The 22,526-nt window shown below is 33.5% G+C and overlaps 1 protein-coding gene across 5 annotated transcripts; it reads left to right on the forward strand.

Moving 5' to 3' along the window:
• Nucleotides 1–417: 417 nt before the first annotated feature.
• Nucleotides 418–4,715, forward strand: LOC129896153 (uncharacterized). Of its 5 annotated transcripts, none has more exons than XM_055971987.1 (5): nucleotides 418–562; nucleotides 2,693–2,784; nucleotides 3,753–3,826; nucleotides 3,934–4,060; nucleotides 4,133–4,715. In XM_055971987.1, exons 2-5 carry the CDS (start codon nucleotides 2,782–2,784, stop codon nucleotides 4,391–4,393), a joined length of 465 nt encoding a protein of 154 aa, XP_055827962.1. In that variant the 5' UTR covers nucleotides 418–562; nucleotides 2,693–2,781; the 3' UTR covers nucleotides 4,394–4,715. The 5 variants fall into 5 exon arrangements, with proteins under 5 accessions (XP_055827962.1, XP_055827965.1, XP_055827964.1 ...); XM_055971990.1 differs by lacking the exon at nucleotides 418–562 and adding an exon at nucleotides 612–951; XM_055971989.1 differs by lacking the exon at nucleotides 418–562 and adding an exon at nucleotides 970–2,491.
• The last annotated feature ends 17,811 nt before the right edge of the window (nucleotides 4,716–22,526 follow it).

A 22,526-nucleotide genomic window follows, 5' to 3' on the forward strand; every position in this document is an offset into this window, starting at 1 on the left:
TTATTACGTTTTAAAAATATTTATCAAAATAAATATCATATTAAGATAATTGACGAAATGAATCTTAATATCTATGAATTATGATATCATTAAGAATGTCTTTGGCCAAAAATATGTTATAGAAAAATTACATGCTTTATCGTCTGATTTATATAATTATATTGGACAAAAAATAGTCCAATTGAGGCTCTTTTTATTGTAAATCAAAAATTTATAGTTTTCTATATTTTCATACTTTGGCATGATCGATTGGATATCCTAATCTATAAAGCCGAGATGAATTATAGAAAATTCAAATATTCATTCGTAAAAGAGCCTGAAGATTCTTTAGTGTTGGTGGGCCTAAAGTCTTTATTGGGCTCTGGTAGCAAGTCCAGTAATAGAACCTCCGACCCAAATCCATGGAACGTCGGATGGAAGGGCACAAAAGAAGAAGATACACAAAACTAATCTAAGCACTGTCTTTAACGTAAGAAAATTGTTTTATTGATGGCGTTGCTTGTTTGGGGCTAAGCACTCTCTTGTTTTTCTTTTAATAAAAAATAATCCAGCAAAAGTTCAAGTAAGTTCTGTTTAATACTCATTTTACATTGTCTATATAGGTATGTATGTTCCAATTTTCTGCTAGATTTGTTGAATACTAGGTTTCAATGTAATTGGAGCTTTAGGCTTTAGCAATGGCGATTATATTTTTCTCTCAGTATTGATATTGAATAACATGTCTGACCCATAGCTCCAATTTTCTTTTTTCCAATTTCTAGACTAACAATTCAATTAAACACTTAAATTTGCCATCATCAGATTGAGTTTTCCATCGGATTCGTTTTTGGATCAGATTTCTACTGGTTGAAGAATGAAAAAGTCTCATATCAGTGGTTAATAAGATGGGTGTTCTCGTTATAAGACTTGAACAATCCTCCTTCGAGTGAGATTCGAGCTAGATTTCGAGGTGTAAGTTACACCCAAGACCTAATTTTACAGTTTAAAATGCTGAATTTTTCTGGTTGAAATTGGGACAGGTGAAATTTTAGTAGAATTTGTTGGTTATATCTTTTTGTTGTTCAGTCGATTTGCATCTTGGTCTGCCTTCTACATGTATTAAGGAGCTCCATAATTCCATGTAAAGTAAGCAAGTATGTGTATAATGCGAATTCCAACTTGATGGGGTTATAGATTAGCTTATTTATTGCTAGGATTCTAGATTTGGGTTTACTAATCAAGCATCATGGTCTATTTCGACTTTTAGAGTAGAATGCTGATTTATATAATTTTTTCCTAGAGTTTATGATACAGAGGTAAAATTGAAAATTGTCAATGTGGAAGATGAAGGTTACGTAGCATTGAACATGTGAAAAGTTAAGCCTGATGAGGGATGGATTTGGAAGGGGAAGTTGTGTATCATTGTTAAGTGGTGGGTAGAGCATGACAAGTCATTCATGTCTATCAATAATGAGCTGAATGATTGAGGTTTGTGGCATGTTACTGTTCTGATATTATTTTTGGGAAAATGATATTATTGGTCAAAAGATTCAATTGCCCGGGGAGAAAATAGTTCTTACGTTTTTAATAGATAGGTTTTGGGAGTCATCCTGGTATTCATTCTGAGAACTCAATTCTCCAAAAAAGGTTTCAACAGATAAAGTTGTTCTGTTTACATTTGCGGCCCAAATCTCAAGTTGGGCATCCAACTGTCCATCCCCTCCCCTAGACTTCTACAGCCAATTGGCTGGGGAGGAGATCATTCTTATTTATAGATAGATGCATTAGGTCTTGAGAATTTAATTTTAACTTTTAAATTTCATAGGGTGAGTTGTTTTAGTTCTTATCTATGGCGCAAAGGTGAAGTCGGTCTCCGTCTTCCCTAGCTTTCTTAATTTTGGTAGATGGCGTGGGGTTACATCTTGGTATTGGTTTCTGATGAATTAACAAGTATACCTCAATCTTAAGCTAGCTTGGGTTATGAATTATATTATCCATTTCACTCCATTTGTATCCTTGCATTCCAATCTTCAATAACTTGGAATTCTATATTATTCTACTGACCTACAAATCATAAAAAGACTCCTTCTCAGCAGAGGATCATAGGTAATCATACCAACATGACTATGCCCTAGTTCCAACTAGTTGGTATTGCCTTTTAAATTCATAAGGCAAATTGTACATTTTACATCTATAGTCCAAAGGTGAGGTAGACGACAATCTCTGGTCTCCCAGTCGGTCTATCCCAGCCCAATTTAAGTGAGGGCGAGAGGAACCTAGATGTGCGGGGCATTTGTAGAGAATGGAACAATGTTTTTTGAATCCAATAGGCAACTAAATATGAGACATGAAAGCAGTGCTTTAAAACGTGAACTTGGTCGCCATTAGCTCTTGTCCTCAGTCCTCCCAAGGACAGGATGTGTGGGTAAATGCTTATGTTCTGGGGAAGATTGCTTTGCTTTTAGGAAGACCACAAGAAACTTGGGATCAGTGAAAATTGGTGAATGAAAAGGTAAGGAGAACAAGAGGGGGTTTTCTTTTTGGGAGATGCCTAAACAAGATGAGTTATGCTGAATTCTTAAGTTCACATGAAATTTATCTTCCTTTCCATGGCGACAATGCAGGGAAAAGAGTGTGTGGGACTTATCCTCATTTATGTTGCAGCTGAACTTAGTTGGAGTATTTTGAACTAAAACTCTCTTTGTAAATGCAGGTCTTCCGCTGCCGCAGTATTCTAGACACCAACATTCTATTTTGCTTGTGGATTGATGCTGCATAGGTTACCAGGTCCATTTGTTCTGCATGGTACATCCTCCTCCTCCCCTCTCCCCTCCCCCCTCCCCCAAATAAATAAAGAAAAAAACCTAGAAGTAACTACAGCAGCAGAACAACTAACTTTCTTTCACTTAGGTGTTGGAAGAGGAATATATCATACTTCCACAGCGAGTTCAGATTGAATATAGGGGTCCAATTTGGCCCGTTTTATTTAGTGTTTACGAGTGCGCAGCTTATGCTAACGGTGGTTGAAATAGCTTCTGCTTTCAGAAGTTTTATAGAATTATCGTCCCCCAAGAGCTTTCCAGTAGTGATACGAATTCAACTGGTGGTTAAACTCACGTCATCTGTTTGCAATCTGTTGCAGAGAAAGCCTAGTATTTAAGTGGAGAAGGGCAGAGGGGAGGGCCCATCATCCACCCAGTTTTGAACAGTGCGTCATTGGCTTTCAGGGATTTCTCGGTTACTAAAAAAAGTTTTACAGAAATATCACGAAAAAGTATAATTGCAGACATTTAGGCTGTATTTGGTATAATGGAAGTCATTTTCATGGAAAATGTTCCCGCCTCAAAAAATAAAAACCATCTTGGAAAATGTTTTCTGTTTATTTTCGTAAAAATTATATATTAATGATAAATAATAATATTTGTAAATTGGAGACTGTTTTGATGAAACTATCGAGTCTTAGAGATTAATAAAAATGTGCAAGTGTTAGTTGAAGCAAGTAATATGAAGTAAAAAGTTAAAGATAGTTGCAAGGAAAAATGACTTCCACCAATAAGTGAAGTGAAGTCATTTTCCATGGAAAAAAACTTTATCTTACCGAACACCAGAAAATGGTTCTTTCTTGGAAAACATTTTCCATCCTGCCAAACACACACTTAGTCATATAAGTTACTCTAGAACGACCATAGCAAAAAAAATAAATTACACTAGAATGTTTCATTTGTAAACGTGATTCTGGCAACTGATAATTAGCTGTTTTAATGTTATTGCAGGATCCTAATAACTCTTTGGATGATAAGTCTGAAAGCAGACTTTATGTTGGAAACCTTGATCTTAGAATATCAGAGTAAGGATAGATCTATGCAATCGAATCCCCTGGTGAACTTGTAGCATTGGAATACTATATTGCCAGGACTTGCTTCAACTGATTATCAATTTAATTTTTTACAACAGGGCTACTTTGATTAAGATGTTTTCTTCCTTTGGAAAGATTGTTGCGGAAGACTTCCTGTGGCACACTCGTGGCCCTAAGCGTGGGGAGCCACGCGGCTATGCTTTTGTCCAGTTTAGCACTAAAGAGGTAAGTGCAGAATTCTCAGTTGCTAATCACTGAGAGTAGTTACTGATTTCTATGTTTAAAGTGAGCATGCAGGAAGCTGTATTGGCCAAGGAGAAGATGCATGGAAGATTGGTCTGTGGGCGACCTTTGGTCGTTAAGCTTGCCAGCGAGAAATATTTGATGGAAGGGGCTGGAAATTCTTCTTTCGGAGCTGGTGGTGAGACAAGCAGATCAAACTTTGTAGCTGGCTCCTCGTCGCAAATGAGCAAGAGTGCCAAAATAGCTGCAATTAAGAACAAATTGAAGGCCATGGAAGAAGAGAGCCATAACTCAAAGAGACAAAAAAATGGCTGATAAACTCTCAGATGGTTGATGTCAGATATCAAGCTTAGTTGAAGTTTTCTGGTTTCTCATCTAATTTTCCATCTTTGGATCTTTGTATTATGACAAATGACAATGACAATGACAGGATAATATTATTATTATGGTTCATAAACCTCTTTGCAGAATGATATCAACTTTGTTTTAATTAGTAAAAGAAAATACTATCAAACTTTGTTTTCCTGGCAATAACCTGACAAGTGACACGTTATTTTGCAAATCTACCTATTCTCGTTACGCACTTGAATTTCAAACTCAAATTTGGATCATACTTTAATCGTTAAAGGGTTTGTTTGGTATGGGGAAAAATATTAGTATTTGTCTAGATTATATTAAGATATCAAATGCAAAAAAATAAGAAATTTTTAGTATTGCACTATGTACAAGCATAGACGGAAGTAAAATAGTTGATCTAAATATTTGTTTCTTTACAAAATCAACATTTTTGACATTTGGGAACCATAGTTCTTCGTAGACACAATCTACTCTTCAAAAGGTTTGTAACTTTTTTGGTACATTGAAAAATTAAGTACTAAAATTCTCAAAAACTCTCATAAGCACGTGTTTCAAATCTGTTGGGAGATCAATTTTTTCCTCCCATATACTATCAATACAAAAATATTTCTTTCATTACCTAAATGCACTACTAAAAAGAGGTCAAAAAACGACGGAATCAAAAGCGACGGACAGCGTCGCTAAAATATGCGACGGATAAAATGATATTGTCCGTCATTTTTATTTATTTTTATTTTTTAATTAAATGCGACGGACAGAGAAGCTTAGTCTGTCACTTATTTTGGCAGTTTTTTGCGTCAAAAATAAATATTATTTATATATAATTATTTTATATATTTTGATAAAAAATAATTATTTATAAAATATATTACGACGCCGTCCGTCGTAAGTAGTTAATTTTATTTTTATTTTTTTAAAAAAGAGCGACGGACAGAGTCACTAAGTCCGTCGCTATTGGTCAAAAAATTTGGTCAACCAATTTAAAATAGCGGCGGACTGCGTCACTTTGTCCGTCGCTTTTTGATCAAAATGACGGTCAAATATTTTTTAAAAAGCGACGGACTTAGCGACGCAGTCCGTCGCTTTTATTAAAATATCTGGGAGGCAGATCAGGTTTTATTCTTTTTGTCTCTCTCTAAACTCTCTCTTCTCTCTCCCTTCTCTTTACAAATCCGCCACCCCCGTCGCCGCCCCTCACCTCCGTCGTTGTCCCCCCGCCAGTCCCCCGCCTCCACCGGTGCACCGCTGCCGTCCAGTGGTGCTTTAGGATTGCTTATTCATCTTTAAGAGGTTAGGGCTTAAACTTTATAAATTTTTTTAATTCTTTTATATTTATCATTTGTTAGTTAGTTAATTAGCTGATTACATTTAGTTTGTTGTAGTTCATATGAATATTGGATTGTGAAATTGGTGAATGTAGTTATAGTTTTGATTTTATGGCTTAAGTTAGATTTGGATTGTTGAATTAGATTGTAAATTTTTTAGTAATTTGTGATTTGTTAGTTAGTTAATTAGTTTATGCCATTTAGTTTGTTGTAGTTTATTTGTATATTGGATTGTAAAATTAGTGAATCTAGTTATAGTTTTGATTTTAAGCTTTAGCTTAGATTTGTGATTTTTGAATTAGATTGTAAATTGGATAGTAATTTATGATTTATTAGTTAGTTAATTAGTTTATTCCATTTAGTTTGTTGTAGTTTGTTTGTATATTGAATTGTAACTTAGGAAGTTTTGAAGTTTGAAATTTAGAGAAAAATATTGGAACTTAGAAGCTTGAGTTTTAGGACTTTAGAACTTATAATTAGAATAATTTCGATACTTGAATTTCAGGATACTTAAATTTAGAACTTGAACTTAATTAGAACTTTGAAGTTGAATTTTTTGTTAACTTTAGAAATCTTGTTGAAGTTAAGCTTCCTTTTGAACTAATTAAGCCAATGTTGAACTTTAGGACTTTTGAAGTTAAATTAGATACTAATTTTGAACTTAATTTAGGTTTGTATAATTTTTGAACTCTTTAGACTTTAGAATAATTAGAATAACTTAGATACTTGAATACAGGAAATTTTGAAGTTTGAAACTTAGAAAAATATTGAAAATTGGATACTTGAATTATAGGACTTTAATTTAGAACTTATAATTAGAATGACCTAGATACTAATTTTGAACTTTAGGTTTGCATAATTTATGAAATCTTTAGACTTTAGAACTAATTAGCTAATTAGAGTTAGATATTCAAAGTCATGAAGTTGAACTTTAGGACTTTTGAAGTTAAACTTAGATATTTTTAGGTTTGTATAATGTTGGAACTCTTTACACTTTAGAACTAATTTGAATAACTTAGATACTTGAATTTTAGGATATTTGAATTTAGAACTTCAACTTGAATGTCATGAGCTTTGAACTTAATTTTTACTTGAATTAATTAGAACATGAACTTAATTATAACTTGAATTAATTAGAATTTAAAATTAATTAGAACATGCAATTAATTATAGCTTGAATTAATTATACTTGAATTAATTAGAATATGAACTTAATTATAACTTGAATTAATTAGAACTTGAACTTAATTAAAACTTGAACTTAATTATAACTTGAATTAATTATTATGTTACATCCCTATTTTTTACAAATAAAGCGCAACGTCATGGGACTTGTAAAAAATCATCAATTTAATAGTTTAAAAAGAAATTTAAAGAAAGAATATTATTTTAAGAAGTCGCCACCTAATTTTAGAATAATTAGAAAATTAATTAATTAATTAAGAAAAATATACTACGAAACCATTAGATTCTAGGTAAGAGATTCAAGTGATCCCAAAGGGAAGGTATTAGCATCCTTCAGGATCCACAACTGTAAGTCCCGGCTGAACTCATTTTTTAAATTGAGTAGGAGATAAAATGATGCACAAGTATAAACATAAAATATATACAAAAAATAAAATAAAACGATAATATTAAAAACAGTCTAATATTTGTCTTAAAGCTAATAATATACACAATAACAAATTAAAAATATTATTCAAATTTAATTTGAATAGCTTCTTCGAGAGGAAACTTAGGGTATCTGTAAAGACACTTAGTGAACATGTTAGTAATGGATAAAATAATAATAATAATAAAAAAATAATAGTACAACAACTCAAAAATTAAAAAACCCGTCTTAGGAACATGGACGACCTTGAAAATAGACGGAGAGATTTCTTCATCGACCACTTTTAATATAAAATATAGTATCATTATAATAAAGTAATTAAAAAATGATCCAAAATAAAAAGAGCAACTTTAACCGTGGTCAAGATAGATCTATAAAAATCATGATAAACAAATTATTGAAAAAGACACATACCCTACACAATGTGAAAAAATATACTTAATCACATAACTATATATAATAAACAAAATATCAAATAAAGCAACCACAAAAAAAAGAATTGTACACTAGTAGCTGGAAAAACAGCCAAACGGTATGTGTGTAAGAATAAGACAAATAATAAAAAATAAAAAAATACACAAAAAGTTAAGGCAATATCAAAGCATGGCAGAAAATGAGGCATAACAAATAGTAAAAGAAATATACAACATTCTAAACAAACACTACATAATCAAACCAACCTAATGAACATGTATTAGATTCAAAAAATGAAAAATGGTAGTAGCATTATCGGAGTTCAAAACCTTCAACTTATAATGTATAATGTGCAATGTAAATTTAAACTAAAATTTCCATCTTTTATAATGAGGAGGCCTCGAAAATTGACGAAGAAATTTTTTCATTGGCCATTTTCAACTTGTTATCAAAAGAACAAATGATAAAGAAATAACTCAAAAATTCCATCGCCAACAGTATAACTAACAAACAAGATGATAGAATCATTGAAAAATTAACATAATCACTAGTAACAAAAAAAATTAAAACTTCTAACCAAGGAAAATCAGTGAATTGCAAAGATATAGCAACATAACATACCATCAAGACAAATTTATGTAACCAAAATACTAGAATAGTAAAAATAAAACAAGAACAGTGCAAACAATTGGCAAAAAGAATTTAATACAAGAATATTTATAAAATTGCAATAACATGCTGAAAAATTCAAATGAATCATCAATAAGACAAGCTTTGAACAGATCTATACAATAGCAATTATATTAACACATAAATAAGTAAAACAAGACTAAGACTATTGGACAAGTTCAAACATCACTAAAAAAATACTCAAAACCAACAATCAAGCCTCAAAATAACACTCTATTAACTAAGAGAGAATTAACAACAAAGAACAGATCAATAATTAAACATTAACAACAAACGTAAAATAAAGATGACAAAAATATACCATCTGAAATGCAGCAAAATATTGCAATAATAAGAGCAAAAACAAAATAAAAGAACATCAATTTTAGTTATATTCAAAAGTGAAAACTCAAACCTCACCACAAACGGAGCTAGCCGGAGATGGTATTTATTTTTCCGGTGGCTGTGGAGGCAATAATGGCAGTGAGATAGTGACTTTGCCGGATCCTCATATTGCAGTGGCAAGGTGGAGAGATAAAGGCGTTTTGGTGTTTGGTGAAACAATGATGGGTTTGGTTCATGGAGGTAGTGAGAAGGAGAAAAATATGTGTGTAGAAAGAGAGAAAAATCAAATGGGTCATGTGGTGGAGAAAATTATGAGGGATTAATAAGAGAAGAGAGAGAGAGTGTTTGAAAATGGGGAAAGGGAAGGGGGCTCTCAAGAAAAAATATGGAATATGATTAAATAATTGAGTCTTATATTCGACAGATCAGAGTAGTTAATTTTAAGCATCGTGAGCCAAAATTGGGTGTCAATATATTATATGAATTAATTAATTATAACTTGAATTAATTATAACTTGAACTTAATTAGAACTTAAACTTAATTATTATATGAATTAATTAATTATACCTTGAACTTTATTATAACTTGAATTAATTATAACTTGAACTTAATTATTATATGAATTAATTAATTATAACTTGAATTAATGACACTTGTAGTCTCGATGAATTGTAGCCTTTTTGAACTAATTAAGCTTGAATATATATAATTTTGTAGATGGATCATCGTTTGTGGATGTATTACATGCATTATGAAGTTGGTAGTGGTTTGAAATCTAAATTTATTGATGGTGTAAGAAGTTTTATTGATCATGAAATGACACTTGATATTTTAAAGAGAAATGGATTGGTTAGGTGTCTTTATCGTGAATGTAGGTGCTTGAAATTTTTTAATCTAGATATAGTTATGATTTATTTGTATGGTAATGGATTGAAGCCTAGATATTTTTTATGGGTTGATAATGGAGAAATAGATGGATTGAATAATATATTTTATAATTTGCTGCCCGTGGATGAATATAATATGCTTGCACCACATAGTCAAATTAGGGTTGAACATGATAGGGTTCTACATGATAAAGTTCAACATGATAGAGTTAATGAAATGGTCAATGATGCTTTCGGGGTTCATGGTGGGATGGAACCAGAATAATATTTTAATAAAACTCTTGATGAAGAAGAAAGACGCTTCTATCAACAATTAGAAGAGGCTAGTCGTCCACTATGTGAAGGGAGTCCGCATTCTGCTTTGTCAGTTTCAGTTAGGTTAATGAATATTAAATCTGATTGGAGTGTTCCTAGGGCTATGAACTCAATGGTTGATCTTTTGGGCGAACTGATTAATCCTTAGTTTAACTAACCTAAGAACTTCTATCAGGCAAATAGATTGATTTCCAAGTTAGGATTGTCGTGTGATAAAACTCATTATTGTGTTAATGGCTGCATGTTGTTCTACAAGTCTGATAGTGAATTAGAAAATTATAAGTTTTGTGGACAAGCTTATTATAAGAGGACTCTTGCTAGAAAGATGGTCCCAATTAAGGTGATGCATCATTTACCTCTTATTCCTAGATTAAAGAGGTTGTATGCATTGAGGTCTGCCCCACATATGAGATGACATCGTGAATATAGAAGGCCGTTGGGTGTCTTATCTCATCCATCTGATGGAGAAGCATGAAAACATTTTGATAACAGGTATCCTGATTTTGCTAGTGAACCAAGAAATGTAAGATTGGGGTTGTGTACAGATAGCTTCACACTATTCTCTAATGTTGTCTTACCTTATTCTTGCTGGCCTGTATTTCTTACCCTGTACAATCTTCCTTCTGAAATGTGCATGACAAGTCCGAACATCTTTTTAAGTTGTGTTATTTCGGATCATCGTAATCCTAAAATTTTGATTGATGTCTAGCTACAACCATTGATAGATGAGCTAAAACAATTGTGGTTTGAAGGCGTACTGACTTATGATATATCAACTAAGCAGAATTTTGTTATGCATGCTTCCTTAATGTGGACTATTAATGATTTTCTTGCATACAGAATGTTGTCTGGTTGGATGACTGCTGGAAAGCTTGCTTTTCCTCATTGCATGGAAAATACTAAGGCATTCACCTTAAAGCATGGCAGAAAAAATACATGATTTGATTGTCATCATCAGTTCTTGCCAATGGACCACGAATTTAGAAAAATAAAACATGCATTCAGAAAAAACAGGATTGAAAATGACCCTCTACTTCCATCACTAACATGGCATCAAATTTGGGAGAGAGTTTCTCAATTGCCTAAAGTTACAGAAGCTTCACCTTTTAGGCTTCCCGGATATGGTGTTGAACATAATTGGATCAAACAGAGCATATTTTGGAAGTTGCCGTATTGGAAAGATAATCTCCTACGACATAATCTTGATGTGATGCATATTGAAAAAAATTATTTTGATAATTTATTTGACACAGTAATGAATGTTAAGGTTAAAACAAAAGACAATGCAAAAGCTAAAATAGACATAAAGGAATATTGTAGGAGAAAAGAGTTGTAGCTGCAAGAATTACAAAATAGTAAAATAGTTAAGGCCAAAGCCAGTTTTTCATTCACATTGAATGAGAAACATCTAATTTGTGAGTGGGTTAAAAATTTGAGGATGTCGGAGGGCTATGCTTTGAATTTAGGAAACCAGACAGATATGAATGAAGGAAAGTTGATAGGTATAAAAAGTCATAATTGTCATGTATTCATGAAAACTTTAATTTCTATCGCTTTTAGCCATCTACCTGACCGAATATGGAAACCAATCACAGAGATTAGTCTTTTCTTTAAAGATTTGTGTTTAGAAAAATTGTTACACAGTAGTTTAAACAGGATGGAGAAAAATATTCATGTTATTACTACTAAGTTGGAGAAGATCTTTCATGTGGTTTCTATGATGTGATAGAGATTCTTCCAATTCACCTTATACAAGAGGCCCGCCTCGGAGGCCCAGTTCAAACAAGATGGATGTATCCATTATAGAGGTAATGTTATTCTTAATTTATATTAATTAAGTGTTGACACTCAATTTTGGCCCTCCACAATGTAATTTTAAAAAAATCAAGTTTTCTCAATTTTAAACAATTTCAATGAGCTTACAAATATATATATATATATATATATATATATATATATATATTCTATTATTAAGTAATTTCGGCATATATATATATTTATTATTCTTGAATAATAATATATATATTTTTACTTATATTATTACTTTTTATCATTATTTGAGTATCATCTCAAAAAGAATATTTATCTTAAACTAAATGCTTTGTAATTAGTTTGGCCTAGTTAATAGACCCATATTTCAGGCTAATTAGTTTAAACTTAAGTTAATTATTCTACTTTGTCAAAATTAAGAAGTTTGTTAATTAATTGATGTTTATTCATCTTATTTTAATTTTAGCCTTCTTCAATTTTAAATAAATTGAAATAATTAGCTTTTATAAAACTCAAAATATTTTTAAGTTATTTTAAAATAATTTTTGTCATCTTTATTGTTTTAAGATAATGTATATAGTTTGTATAATTATTAACTTTTAGGAATATTTAAAATTGACCTATAAAAGGGATTTTTATTTTATTAATTATTTCATAAATTAGTAGTTTTTTTTGAATCAATTAGTTACAATTAGGTTAATTATTTTATTTTTGTTAAGAATTAAGAAGCTCGTTAATTGATTGATTTTAATTAGTCTTATTTGATTTTTTTAAAAATTGAATTCACTAATTAATTTTATTTTCTTGCTAATTTTTTTAAACTTATTTCTTTACTATATTCACTACATTTCAATTTCTTTCCCTAAACAACGCCTACTACAATATTTAAACCCAATATTTAATTTCTATGCAATATTTTAGCCATTAATTAATACTATATTAACAATATTTAATTTCCACATTAATAATTAATACTACATCATGCAAATAACATTATATTAATATATATCCATCCCCTCAATTCCCACACTCCCACGTGACTACTACAATATTTAAACCCAATATTTAATTCCTATGTAATATTCTAGCAAATAATTAATACTATATTAGCAATATTTAATTTCTACATTAATAGTTAATACTACATCATGGAATATTTCAGCAAATATTAATATATATTCATCCCTCAATTTCTACACTTTTCTAACACCACACACACCTATTCCCTTTTTTCCTCATTCATTTCTCTATACACTTACATTAAATAATACTATATTAATTAACCCATCACCATCCAATACTACTACTAAATATAATATACACCCTAACAAACACCAATTTTCCCCCTACACTACAACATCCCCAAAATCCGTGAAAACCTATACTCAGGCGCATGTGTATGTTGATTCCGCATTATTTTATTCATCCGTCCATTCCGCACTATTTTATTCCTCCGCTCATTCCGCGTTATTTTATTCCTCCGCTCATTCCGCATTATTTTTTTCATCCGTTCCTCATCTCTTTAAACTGACTATTTTTTCTCCTCTAAAGGGGGGCTCTCTATTATTGTTCGGATTTCCTTCTAGCATTTGGCTTTCCAGTAGAAATAACTTGTGTGTTAATTTCGGCTATTGATAGTCATATGAGTTAGCTTGTAGATCTAAGGCCGAGATAGAGATCTACACCCTAGTTCACTGCTCCAAAAAAGGTCAGTATCCATCCTCTTTTCAGTTTGCTATTTTCGAACTTAAGTGTGTGATTTTGTTTGGAGTATTGTTTTCATGCCTCTGTTTTGTTTTAATATTTTAGTCTTTGTTTTACCATGAATTTTCTACCTAAGAATCAGTGTACATAGATAATAATAGTTATGGATACGTTTTTAAAGAGAAATTATTGATTTGTTCACTCACCGAACATGTGATTAATTCTATCGCTGGTTTATTTTCTGTATTCTAAAATTCGTTTTGCTTGTTCTTACTTCGGAATCTATATGAGAAGACTTAAAAATGAGTTATGAAAGTTACAAGGGAAGCTACTGGTTCATATAAGTTTGAGCTCGTCAAAGATGTGCAAAGTTTCAAGTAATTTTGTTGCTCTTCTAATTTTTTTTTTGTTTTCTCTAGCCTACCTGAAAGGCTGTTTTTACCTACTTTCCTATTAACTCCCAGCTGTTTTGACTAATTATAAGAATATACATGAGGTTTCTCTTCTTAGTAATCGACTGAATCTAAACGAGTGTTTATAAAAAATAAAAATAAAAACGTTCTTAAGTATTTGTTAACTCCTTGTTGTAGATATGTTTATAAATTCAAGTTCTAAAATTATTAAAGATTGTCGAATGGATTCGAGTTAATAAAAGAATGTTTATTTACTTGAAAGTTGTGCATAAACACTTTTGTCCATTTTGGGTATCTGAATATTGGATTATGAATTTCCTGGCCATGAAAAGTTGCTTTGTTGAGACTTCCTAAATGAAAACTTGCTTCATGACTTCATTTTTTCTCTTGCAAATGGTATGTTGTAAGACATTGATAGAGGTGTAGTTTAACTTTGCTTTTTATTTAGTAAGCTTAGAGAGTGATCATTGATTACCTATGCAGATTTTCTATTAAATTTTAACTGTCAAGTTGGCTAAATATTTATCATTTTTACTCTCTTCTTTTATTAGGAGATTGTGTTTGTTGCTGTTAGTTTTGGTTTCTAATTTTATTCGTTGGCGTCCTTATGCATGTTTAAGAATTAGATTATCCTTCTCTAATTCTTATTTTTTCTTCTCTTTGCATATGTATTCGGCGCGAACGAATTTGGAGTCTTAAGGCTAGACTCACCCATATGGAGTCTTGAAATGAGACTCGACACTACCTCTTATTCGAGCAAAGAGTCATCACTCTATATTCTTAAGTCACACCCGATAGCAAGAAAAGCAAGCGACATGCTCGGGGTGCCTATGAGACTCGACACTACCTCTCATTCGAGCAAAGAGTCATCACTCTATATTCTTAAGTCACACCCGATAGCAAGAAAAGCAAGCGACATGCTCGGGGTGCCTATGGCGTCTTCTTTCCTTTCCTTCCTTATTTGCTTAACTCCTTTATGATCTTTGATTTATTGATTTGTTTGGATTTATTTCATGAACTTGAGACAATGTTTGGACCCATTAGTAAATTAGAGCTACTAGCAAAATGTTAGTTAATCATAAAACACCTTGTTTAGTTAAATATGTGATTTAGTAGCCGAAAAATATGATTTTTCAAATATTTCCTTTAACCTCGAAAAAAAAGAGATTTTTTAATGACTTATTATTTATCTTATATTTAAATAAGCATATTTTAAATAAGTCAAATTTAATTTTATCATTGACTACGAGGCCGAAGAGTCTCACTACATGAGTTACCACTTGCAAGACTGATTTGGATTCTTTAGGATTAGCTTCTAAATTTGTGGCATTAAGTTTCTTAAAAGTAAGACAGATTAAATTTTTAATTGTACATTTTAGGTGGTGCTTTCATCTCACAAAAGTGTAGAGCAAATTAAAGGGAGCCTATTGTTCTAACTGTAGTCAGTTTTTCTCTTCTTTGCAAGTGAAAGATCAATTTGTCATTCAGCTTCTGGTGATTTCCCATCTGGTTAACATGCTCAGAGCATCAAAAAGCTTCAGATTCACTTCTGCCTTGAAGGTGTTCGACGAAATTCCTCAACGAAATACTGCTTCATTAAATGCAATCATTTTTGGGTTTTTGACCTAAAAACTCATTCAACCCAAGATATGCTACCCACACAACCCAAAGGTCATTGTGAACAGTACTTTGGCAAGCCGATGTGGATAATAACTCCGATGTGTACAATAACTCCGAAGTGAACAGTATTTTTCAGCGGCAACCAGGTTTATTTCAATCGGAGTTGGTACCTCTGGTTTCGATATCTTTTCCTATCTATTCCTTGCTCATACAATTATAGTTACATTTTGCTGACTTTAAAATTTTGAATAATTTATTAGTTCATACGCATTTTTATGGCTTTGGATAGTAATGGTAGACTAGGGTCATATTTTTGCTCAGGGACGGGGATGGAGACGAGGGTTAGGAGGGGTAAATGGGTTAAAAGAGCATCTAGACTGAGAGTAGGTTCTTGGAATATTAGGACATTGACGGAAAAATCCATAAAACTAGTTAAGATTCTAAAAAAGAGAAAGATTAATATAGCATGTGTACAAGAGACCAAATGGGTAGGTTCTAAAGCTAAGGAGGTAGACGGGTATAAGCTTTGGTTCTCTGGTAGATCAAAGTATAGGAATGGGGTAGGCATTTTAGTAGACATTAATTTAAGGGATCAGATGGTGGAGGTTAGGAGAGTCACTGGTAGGATGATGTCGATTAAGGTGGTCGTTGAAGGGATCACATTGAACATTATTAGTGCTTATGCGCCGCAAGCGGGCATAAGCGAGGAGGATAAGAGGCGCTTTTGGGAGGATTTGGACGAGTTAGTGGGAGGCGTACCGCCTACTGAGAAGCTTTTTGTGGGAGGGGATTTCAATGGGCATATTGGGTCTGGGATGCTCAACTACAGAAGCCATCCATCTTATGAGGAGGCTGGTGGAGCAGTATAGAGAGAGAAAGAGGGACTTGCATATGGTATTCATCGATCTAGAAAAGGCTTACGATAAAGTTCTACAAGAGATACTATGGAAATATTTGGAGGCTAAAGGTGGACCTGTGGCATATATTAGGGTGATCAAGGATATGTATGAGGGTGACAAAACCAGGATAAGGACAGTAGGAGGGGACTCAGAGCACTTTCCAGTTGTGATGGGGTTGCATCAAGGATTAGTCTCTTCGTCTATTTTTATTTTCCTTAGTGATGGATGGATTGAAGGTGAGGTGCCATGGTATATGCTTTTTGTAGAAGACATAGTCCTGATCGATGAGACTCATAGCGGAGTTAACGCTAAGTTGGAGGATTGGAGACATACCTTAGAATCTGAAGGGTTTAAGCTGAGTAGGACCAAGACAGAGTACTTAGAGTGAAAGTTTAGTGAGACACCTCAGGAGGTTGGCGTGGAAGTTAGGATTGGTGACCAGGCCATCCAAAAGAAAAGTAGTTTCAAGTACCTTGGGTTTATCATGCAAGGCATTGGAAATTGACGATGATGTCATACATCGTATTGGGGCAGGGTGGATGAAATAGAGGCTCGCTTTTGATATGCTTTGTCATAAGAAGGTGCCACCACAACTTAAGGGCAAGTTCTACAAAGTGGTGGTTAGACCGGCTATGTTATATGGAGTGGAGTGTTGGCCAGTTAAGGTCTCTCACGTTCAAAAAATGAAAGTAGCCTAGATGAAAATGTTGTGATGGATGTGTAGGCATACCAGGAGCGATAGGATTAGAAATAAGGTTATTCGGGATAAGGTAGGAGTGGCCTTGGTGGAAGACAAGATGCGAAAAATTCGACTGAGATAGTTTGGGCATGTGAAGAGGAGAGACATAAATGCCCTAGTAAGGAGGTGTGAGAGGTAGGCCATGGATGGTTTCAGAAGAGGTAGGGATTGGCCAAAGAAATATTAGGGAGAGGTGATTAGACAGGACATGACGCAGTTATAACTTACTGAGGACATGACCTTAGCTAGGAGAGTGTGGAGGACCCACATTAGGGTAGAAGGCTAGTTCATAGTCTCGTTATTCTTCTCTATTAGTAAGCGCATTAGCGCACTATAATTACAGTTTAGTTGTCCAAACTGTTGCTTTCACTAATTTTAATTATAGATATTTTTATAAATACTATATATCTACTTAAGAAAATTTTGAAGCCTAAAATATTTTGTTATATGTTATTTCTCCCAAAACACTTATAATGTGTGTTTTGTAAGTTACATTTACACTTACGTAATATTTTAATAATTTCTTATATTTTAATCAATCTAAGTTTGGCCGGTAATCATTTTTAACTAGAGCCCTTACCTAGAATAATATAGGTTAAGTAGACCACTAATTGGAGTTTATTTTTAGCATTACATTAGTTAATTACTTAGGTATCGTAATTTACCTTTTTTAAAAAAAATTAAGTGGCGACTTCTTAAGTTAAATAATTTAGGAATCACCAATATGTTGTACACTGTTTGACCTCGAGTTAAAATGGGGTATAAAATTAAGTTATTTTTTCGTAGATATACTATAACTAGTAGCTAACTATAGCAATTATATACATACAGAAAAATTGATAGTTGCACACAAACAATTAAGTAAAGGGGAAAGATCGAAGGTTCAGTTGTTCAAGTCATATTGCGAGAGAAACTGGTGATTTTTATTCTTACTACTTTGGGAATGAAGTGCCATGTAGGAGAAATAGGCCCAATCGTAATGTTGAAGGTGATACTGATCCTTTGATTCTCCCGATATCAATTTTAATTAAAATGGCCGGGGATCTAAAAGCGTGAAAAGCAAGGCTTCACTAGTGTGAAAATGTAATCAGCTGTGACATATATTTTGCTTAATTGTCTAGAGATTCAACCATATCTCGAGTAAGTGATAAAGTATGTTATCAAATTGCATACTAATTGTTTATTAACTAACGAAAAATTTGAATGTACAATTATCAATTTGTTCATAAACACATGGAGTAATGAAGCTATATATACGAGGTTTTCCAAATGGCTAAAAAAATATGTAAGTGTGCAAGCTGAATCAATAAGTATAATAATGTATTCCATTTATACTTAAATTGTATTATTTTGAATAACAATATGCAGGTTTATGATGAATATTCAAATGTCGAACATTTGCAATTAGTAAGAGAAAATGCACTTGAACCTGAATCTCAAATTCAAACAATGAATAAGTATTGTGTGAATGGTTTTAAGTTTCAAACTGAACAAGTTTCTAGGTTTAAGAAAATTAATAATAGAAGTGTCTATATATAAGGTGATGCTAATGATTCTGACCAAACTATTGACTATTTTGGTGTTATTCATGAGATTATTGAAGTAAGGTATAGGCTGGCCAAAAAAAAAATCGTATTGTTTCGGTGTAAGTGGTTTGACCCATCACATAGGGGCATAAAGGTGGGCCAACAACATAACATTATTGAAGTTAAGCACACTAGAAAATACACACATATATGTTGTTCCATTTGGGACAGCAAATCCCTTAGATTATTACCCTCATTATAGGAGACCAGCGGGTGCTTCTTTTTCGTCACAGTGCTTGCCTCCACATCGCTACACTGTCCTACCTACGGAGGCTTATCATCGAGTTTTGCCGTTATTGGCCAATAGGATATCCTCTACGATGCCATCTCTTTCTCTATCTCCCTCAGATGTGGCAACTCCTCACATATCAACCATGAGACTTAGAGACACGAGTACTAAGTCAGATGCTATGACTGTTACTTCTCCATTGACTCAGCATTATGCGCCTCCTGGTGTATCACATTCACCTCTACCTCCTCCTGATGTTACATCCGATGAGCCGCTTGAGCTTGCATCTGGCAGAAGGACAGGCTCGGGAGAGTCATGATTGAGCCCAATAGATCATCATAAGTTTCTTTATTTTATTTATTTCTTTACTGTTAATTTATAATACTTGAACTAACATGTTTGTCTTTCAGGTGACATCCTTCTAAACTAGCTGCCAAGGCTCTACAAGATAGTGTTCGGGGGCTCTATACAGGGCCCTATCACTCTTCTAGCATGATTCCAAATAGGATACGACAATCATGTTTAATGAATTTAAGGTATATATATGTTTGCTTATACATGTTTTGGTTAATTAACTTATCTATTTTTTAGTATACTTTATTAATTATCTAACACTACTAATTCTTTTTTCAGACTTCGTGTACTTGACAGCTGAAGTACAATATGGTCATTGCGACCACATTTGAGAGGAAAGCAAGCGCTAGATTGTCTAGCTGAATTAAGGCGGCTTGGAATTCTGTAACACCTCCTAGTTGGATGTTATCACATATTTTTAAGGAGTTGTGTCGTTATTGGGAGACCGGTGAATTCAAGGTTATATTCGAGCAAGCCAAAAAAGTTAGAGGCAATTTAAAGGGTAGCTTGTTGCACACCAGAGGTGCAAACAGTGTTGGGACGATTTCAAAAGAAATGGTAAGTTTTCTAAATTTAAAATTTTTATTCATATAAATTTAGTTCCTTAAATATTATTTGATTAATATTATCTAAAATTGTATTCTTATTTATAGGAAAAAGAATTGGGGTGCCCTCCCCTTCATTGCGAGGTATTCAAGAAGACTCATGTCAAGAAAAAGATCAATGAGTCAGATACAGATGAGTGGGTGGTGGAAAGGGCCGCACAATGATATGTAAGTTATTTAAAATAAATAGTGCATATATATGAATTGAAATTTTATTATTATAACTTTTATTTTTAAATGTAGGATATGTACCAGCGGTACATTGATGAGATGGAAGATTCGGTGCAGCGCACGCCAAAAGAGTCCACTAGAATTTGGACTGAAAAAATAGTAGGAGGGACACATAAGGGTAGGATCTATGGGATGAGCTCTCAAAACGACGTTCGTTGACTCCAATCAGGTCTATAAGGTATTGGATCATCACGCCAAGCTGAGTCACTTGACGGTGTTCAGATAGATGAGATGTCGAGGAAAATCTCTGTAATACCCCCAAAATTTTTCACTAAGATTCGGACCCTTTTTCGCATACGTGTAGGATCAAACTCGACTATTATGAAGTGCATGCATGAGTTAGGATGAGTTCCTAAGTAATTGAAGAGTGTTAGAGGTGATGTGGGGTCACAAAGGATCCCTAAGACCAAGCTAAGTCCAAAGAATTCGTCTTAGTTAAGTTTTAGAATGAGTTCGTATAAGGGGTCGACTTCTAATGACCATATCTTTTGAAATATGACGATCTGGGTGGCCCATGACCTATTAAATTAAAGGTCTTCGAGTCTTCTTTCCAATGCCGCCAAGATTGTAATTTTTGGAGTTCGGAATCAAAAGTTATGACTATCCTAAGACGAACTAGTACTGCAGGAATTTCAGGTCTGGGTTGTAACCGCAGGAAACCTGGGCTTGGAGCCGCAGTGGCGCGACCCGCCACTATAGCGCCAGGAACCAGCCTCAGTAGTTTGGTCCCTGGCGCGGCGCGCCACTATTGGATGTGCAGGGTTTTTAAGCATATTTTCCAAAACCTAGAAAATTTAGGCTTGGCACTGTAAGGGCGCGACGTGCCACTATAGCGCCATAAAACAGCCTCAGTAGTTTGGTCCTTGGTGCGACACACCACTATCAGATGTGCAGGCTTTAAGCCTATATTCGACTTGGCGCTGCAGTGGCACGGTGCGCCACTATAGCGCCAGAAGTATTTTAGCCCGTTTTTCCAGATTTTTGGAGAAAGGGCAAATTAGGCATTTCTCCAAATTATATATACATTAGCCTTGGGACGTTTTGGACCATTATTTTAAGTTCATTCCTCTCTATAAAAAGCCTTAGAAATCCCCTTTCTTCTCCTTCAAATCCTTTTCCAACAAGGATTGCCTTCAAGAACTTCAAGAATTCAAGCTTTCCATTGAAGACCTAACATCAAGGTTTCTTCAAAGTCTTCACCAAGGTATGTAAGGCTACTCAAAGCATGGGTTGAGTCCACCCATGTGCCCTACATCTTCTTTGAGGTTAAATGTTCATAAGAATGGAGTTTCTTGATAGACTTATGTCCAAATGAGTCTTTTCATCTATTAATTTGATTCTTGTTATGTTGATATTGTTGAGTCAAAAAATTTCTAAAATCTTCATATTAGTATGAGTTGATGGATATGGGTTGTTAAATATATTTTATTGATTTTCTTAACTATGTTGATTATGTTAAATATGTTAATTTTCTTAAATATGTTGCTCATCTTGAATTGTTGATTTAGAATCTTAGAGTTGTGATGAGTCCCAAAGGATGTGTTAAATGAATAGAGGAACGATTGAATAGGTTTGTATGTTGTTATAAATATATATTTAACTACTCATGAAAGATATGATTGGGATTGATGGGATAGTATGATTGGAAGAGGTTTGATTGTGATAGAATTGATGTTTTGACAAGGTTCCAAATGAGGCTTGTCGATATGATTTGATTGAGTTGATTGGATGAAGTTTTATGAGCATTGAGTCTTGGAAGGAGTATCAAGCAACAAATTGGGTAAGAGTAAGTAATAACTCGAATCCAATAACTACGTCGTCAAACGTAGGAGGGGATTGAACCGTTAAAGTCGGATGTTTCCCCAAAATTATTGTCCTGACATTATAGGACTTGGTTGGATTGGATCCATGAGTGTTTGTTTCGTTCATACCCTGGCAAAGTATGAACGAACGCGGCAACAACGTCGGTTTGTTGTACTGTCACTGGCTTATAAGTGATGGTTGTCGGATAAGAGAAACTCCCATAGAGGTCTTGATAGTACTCTGAGTCGGATTGGGTTGAATTGTATGTGATTGGTCCCATCTAAATCATATTCATGTTTAGGCTTAGGACACTTGATTGCGTTGTTCTTCTTTCTGAGTTGAGATTCCGAGTTAGTTTGATTCTCTCTAATGTTGTTTCATTCGGCCATTTTACATACTCGTACATTCCATGTACTGACGCCATTTGGCCTGCATCGTTTCATGATGCAGAGACAAGTACTAAAGATCATCAACCAACGCACCGTTGAAGATCTTCTCACTTCCAGCTAGTTGGTGAGTCCTCCCAGTTTCCGGAGGATACCGAGATTATCTTTATAGCTTTATTTTGTT

Source organism: Solanum dulcamara, chromosome 7 (genome assembly GCF_947179165.1).
Source record: "Solanum dulcamara chromosome 7, daSolDulc1.2, whole genome shotgun sequence".
In the NCBI taxonomy this organism is placed as follows: Eukaryota; Viridiplantae; Streptophyta; class Magnoliopsida; order Solanales; family Solanaceae; genus Solanum; species Solanum dulcamara.

Bases quoted from the DNA above. Each gene is read 5' to 3' on its own strand.
- LOC129896153 (XM_055971987.1), top strand. The intron at 3,827-3,933 runs GTAAGGATAGAT...TTTTTACAACAG, and splicing joins CTTGATCTTAGAATATCAGA to GGCTACTTTGATTAAGATGT. The intron at 4,061-4,132 runs GTAAGTGCAGAA...GTGAGCATGCAG, and splicing joins TCCAGTTTAGCACTAAAGAG to GAAGCTGTATTGGCCAAGGA.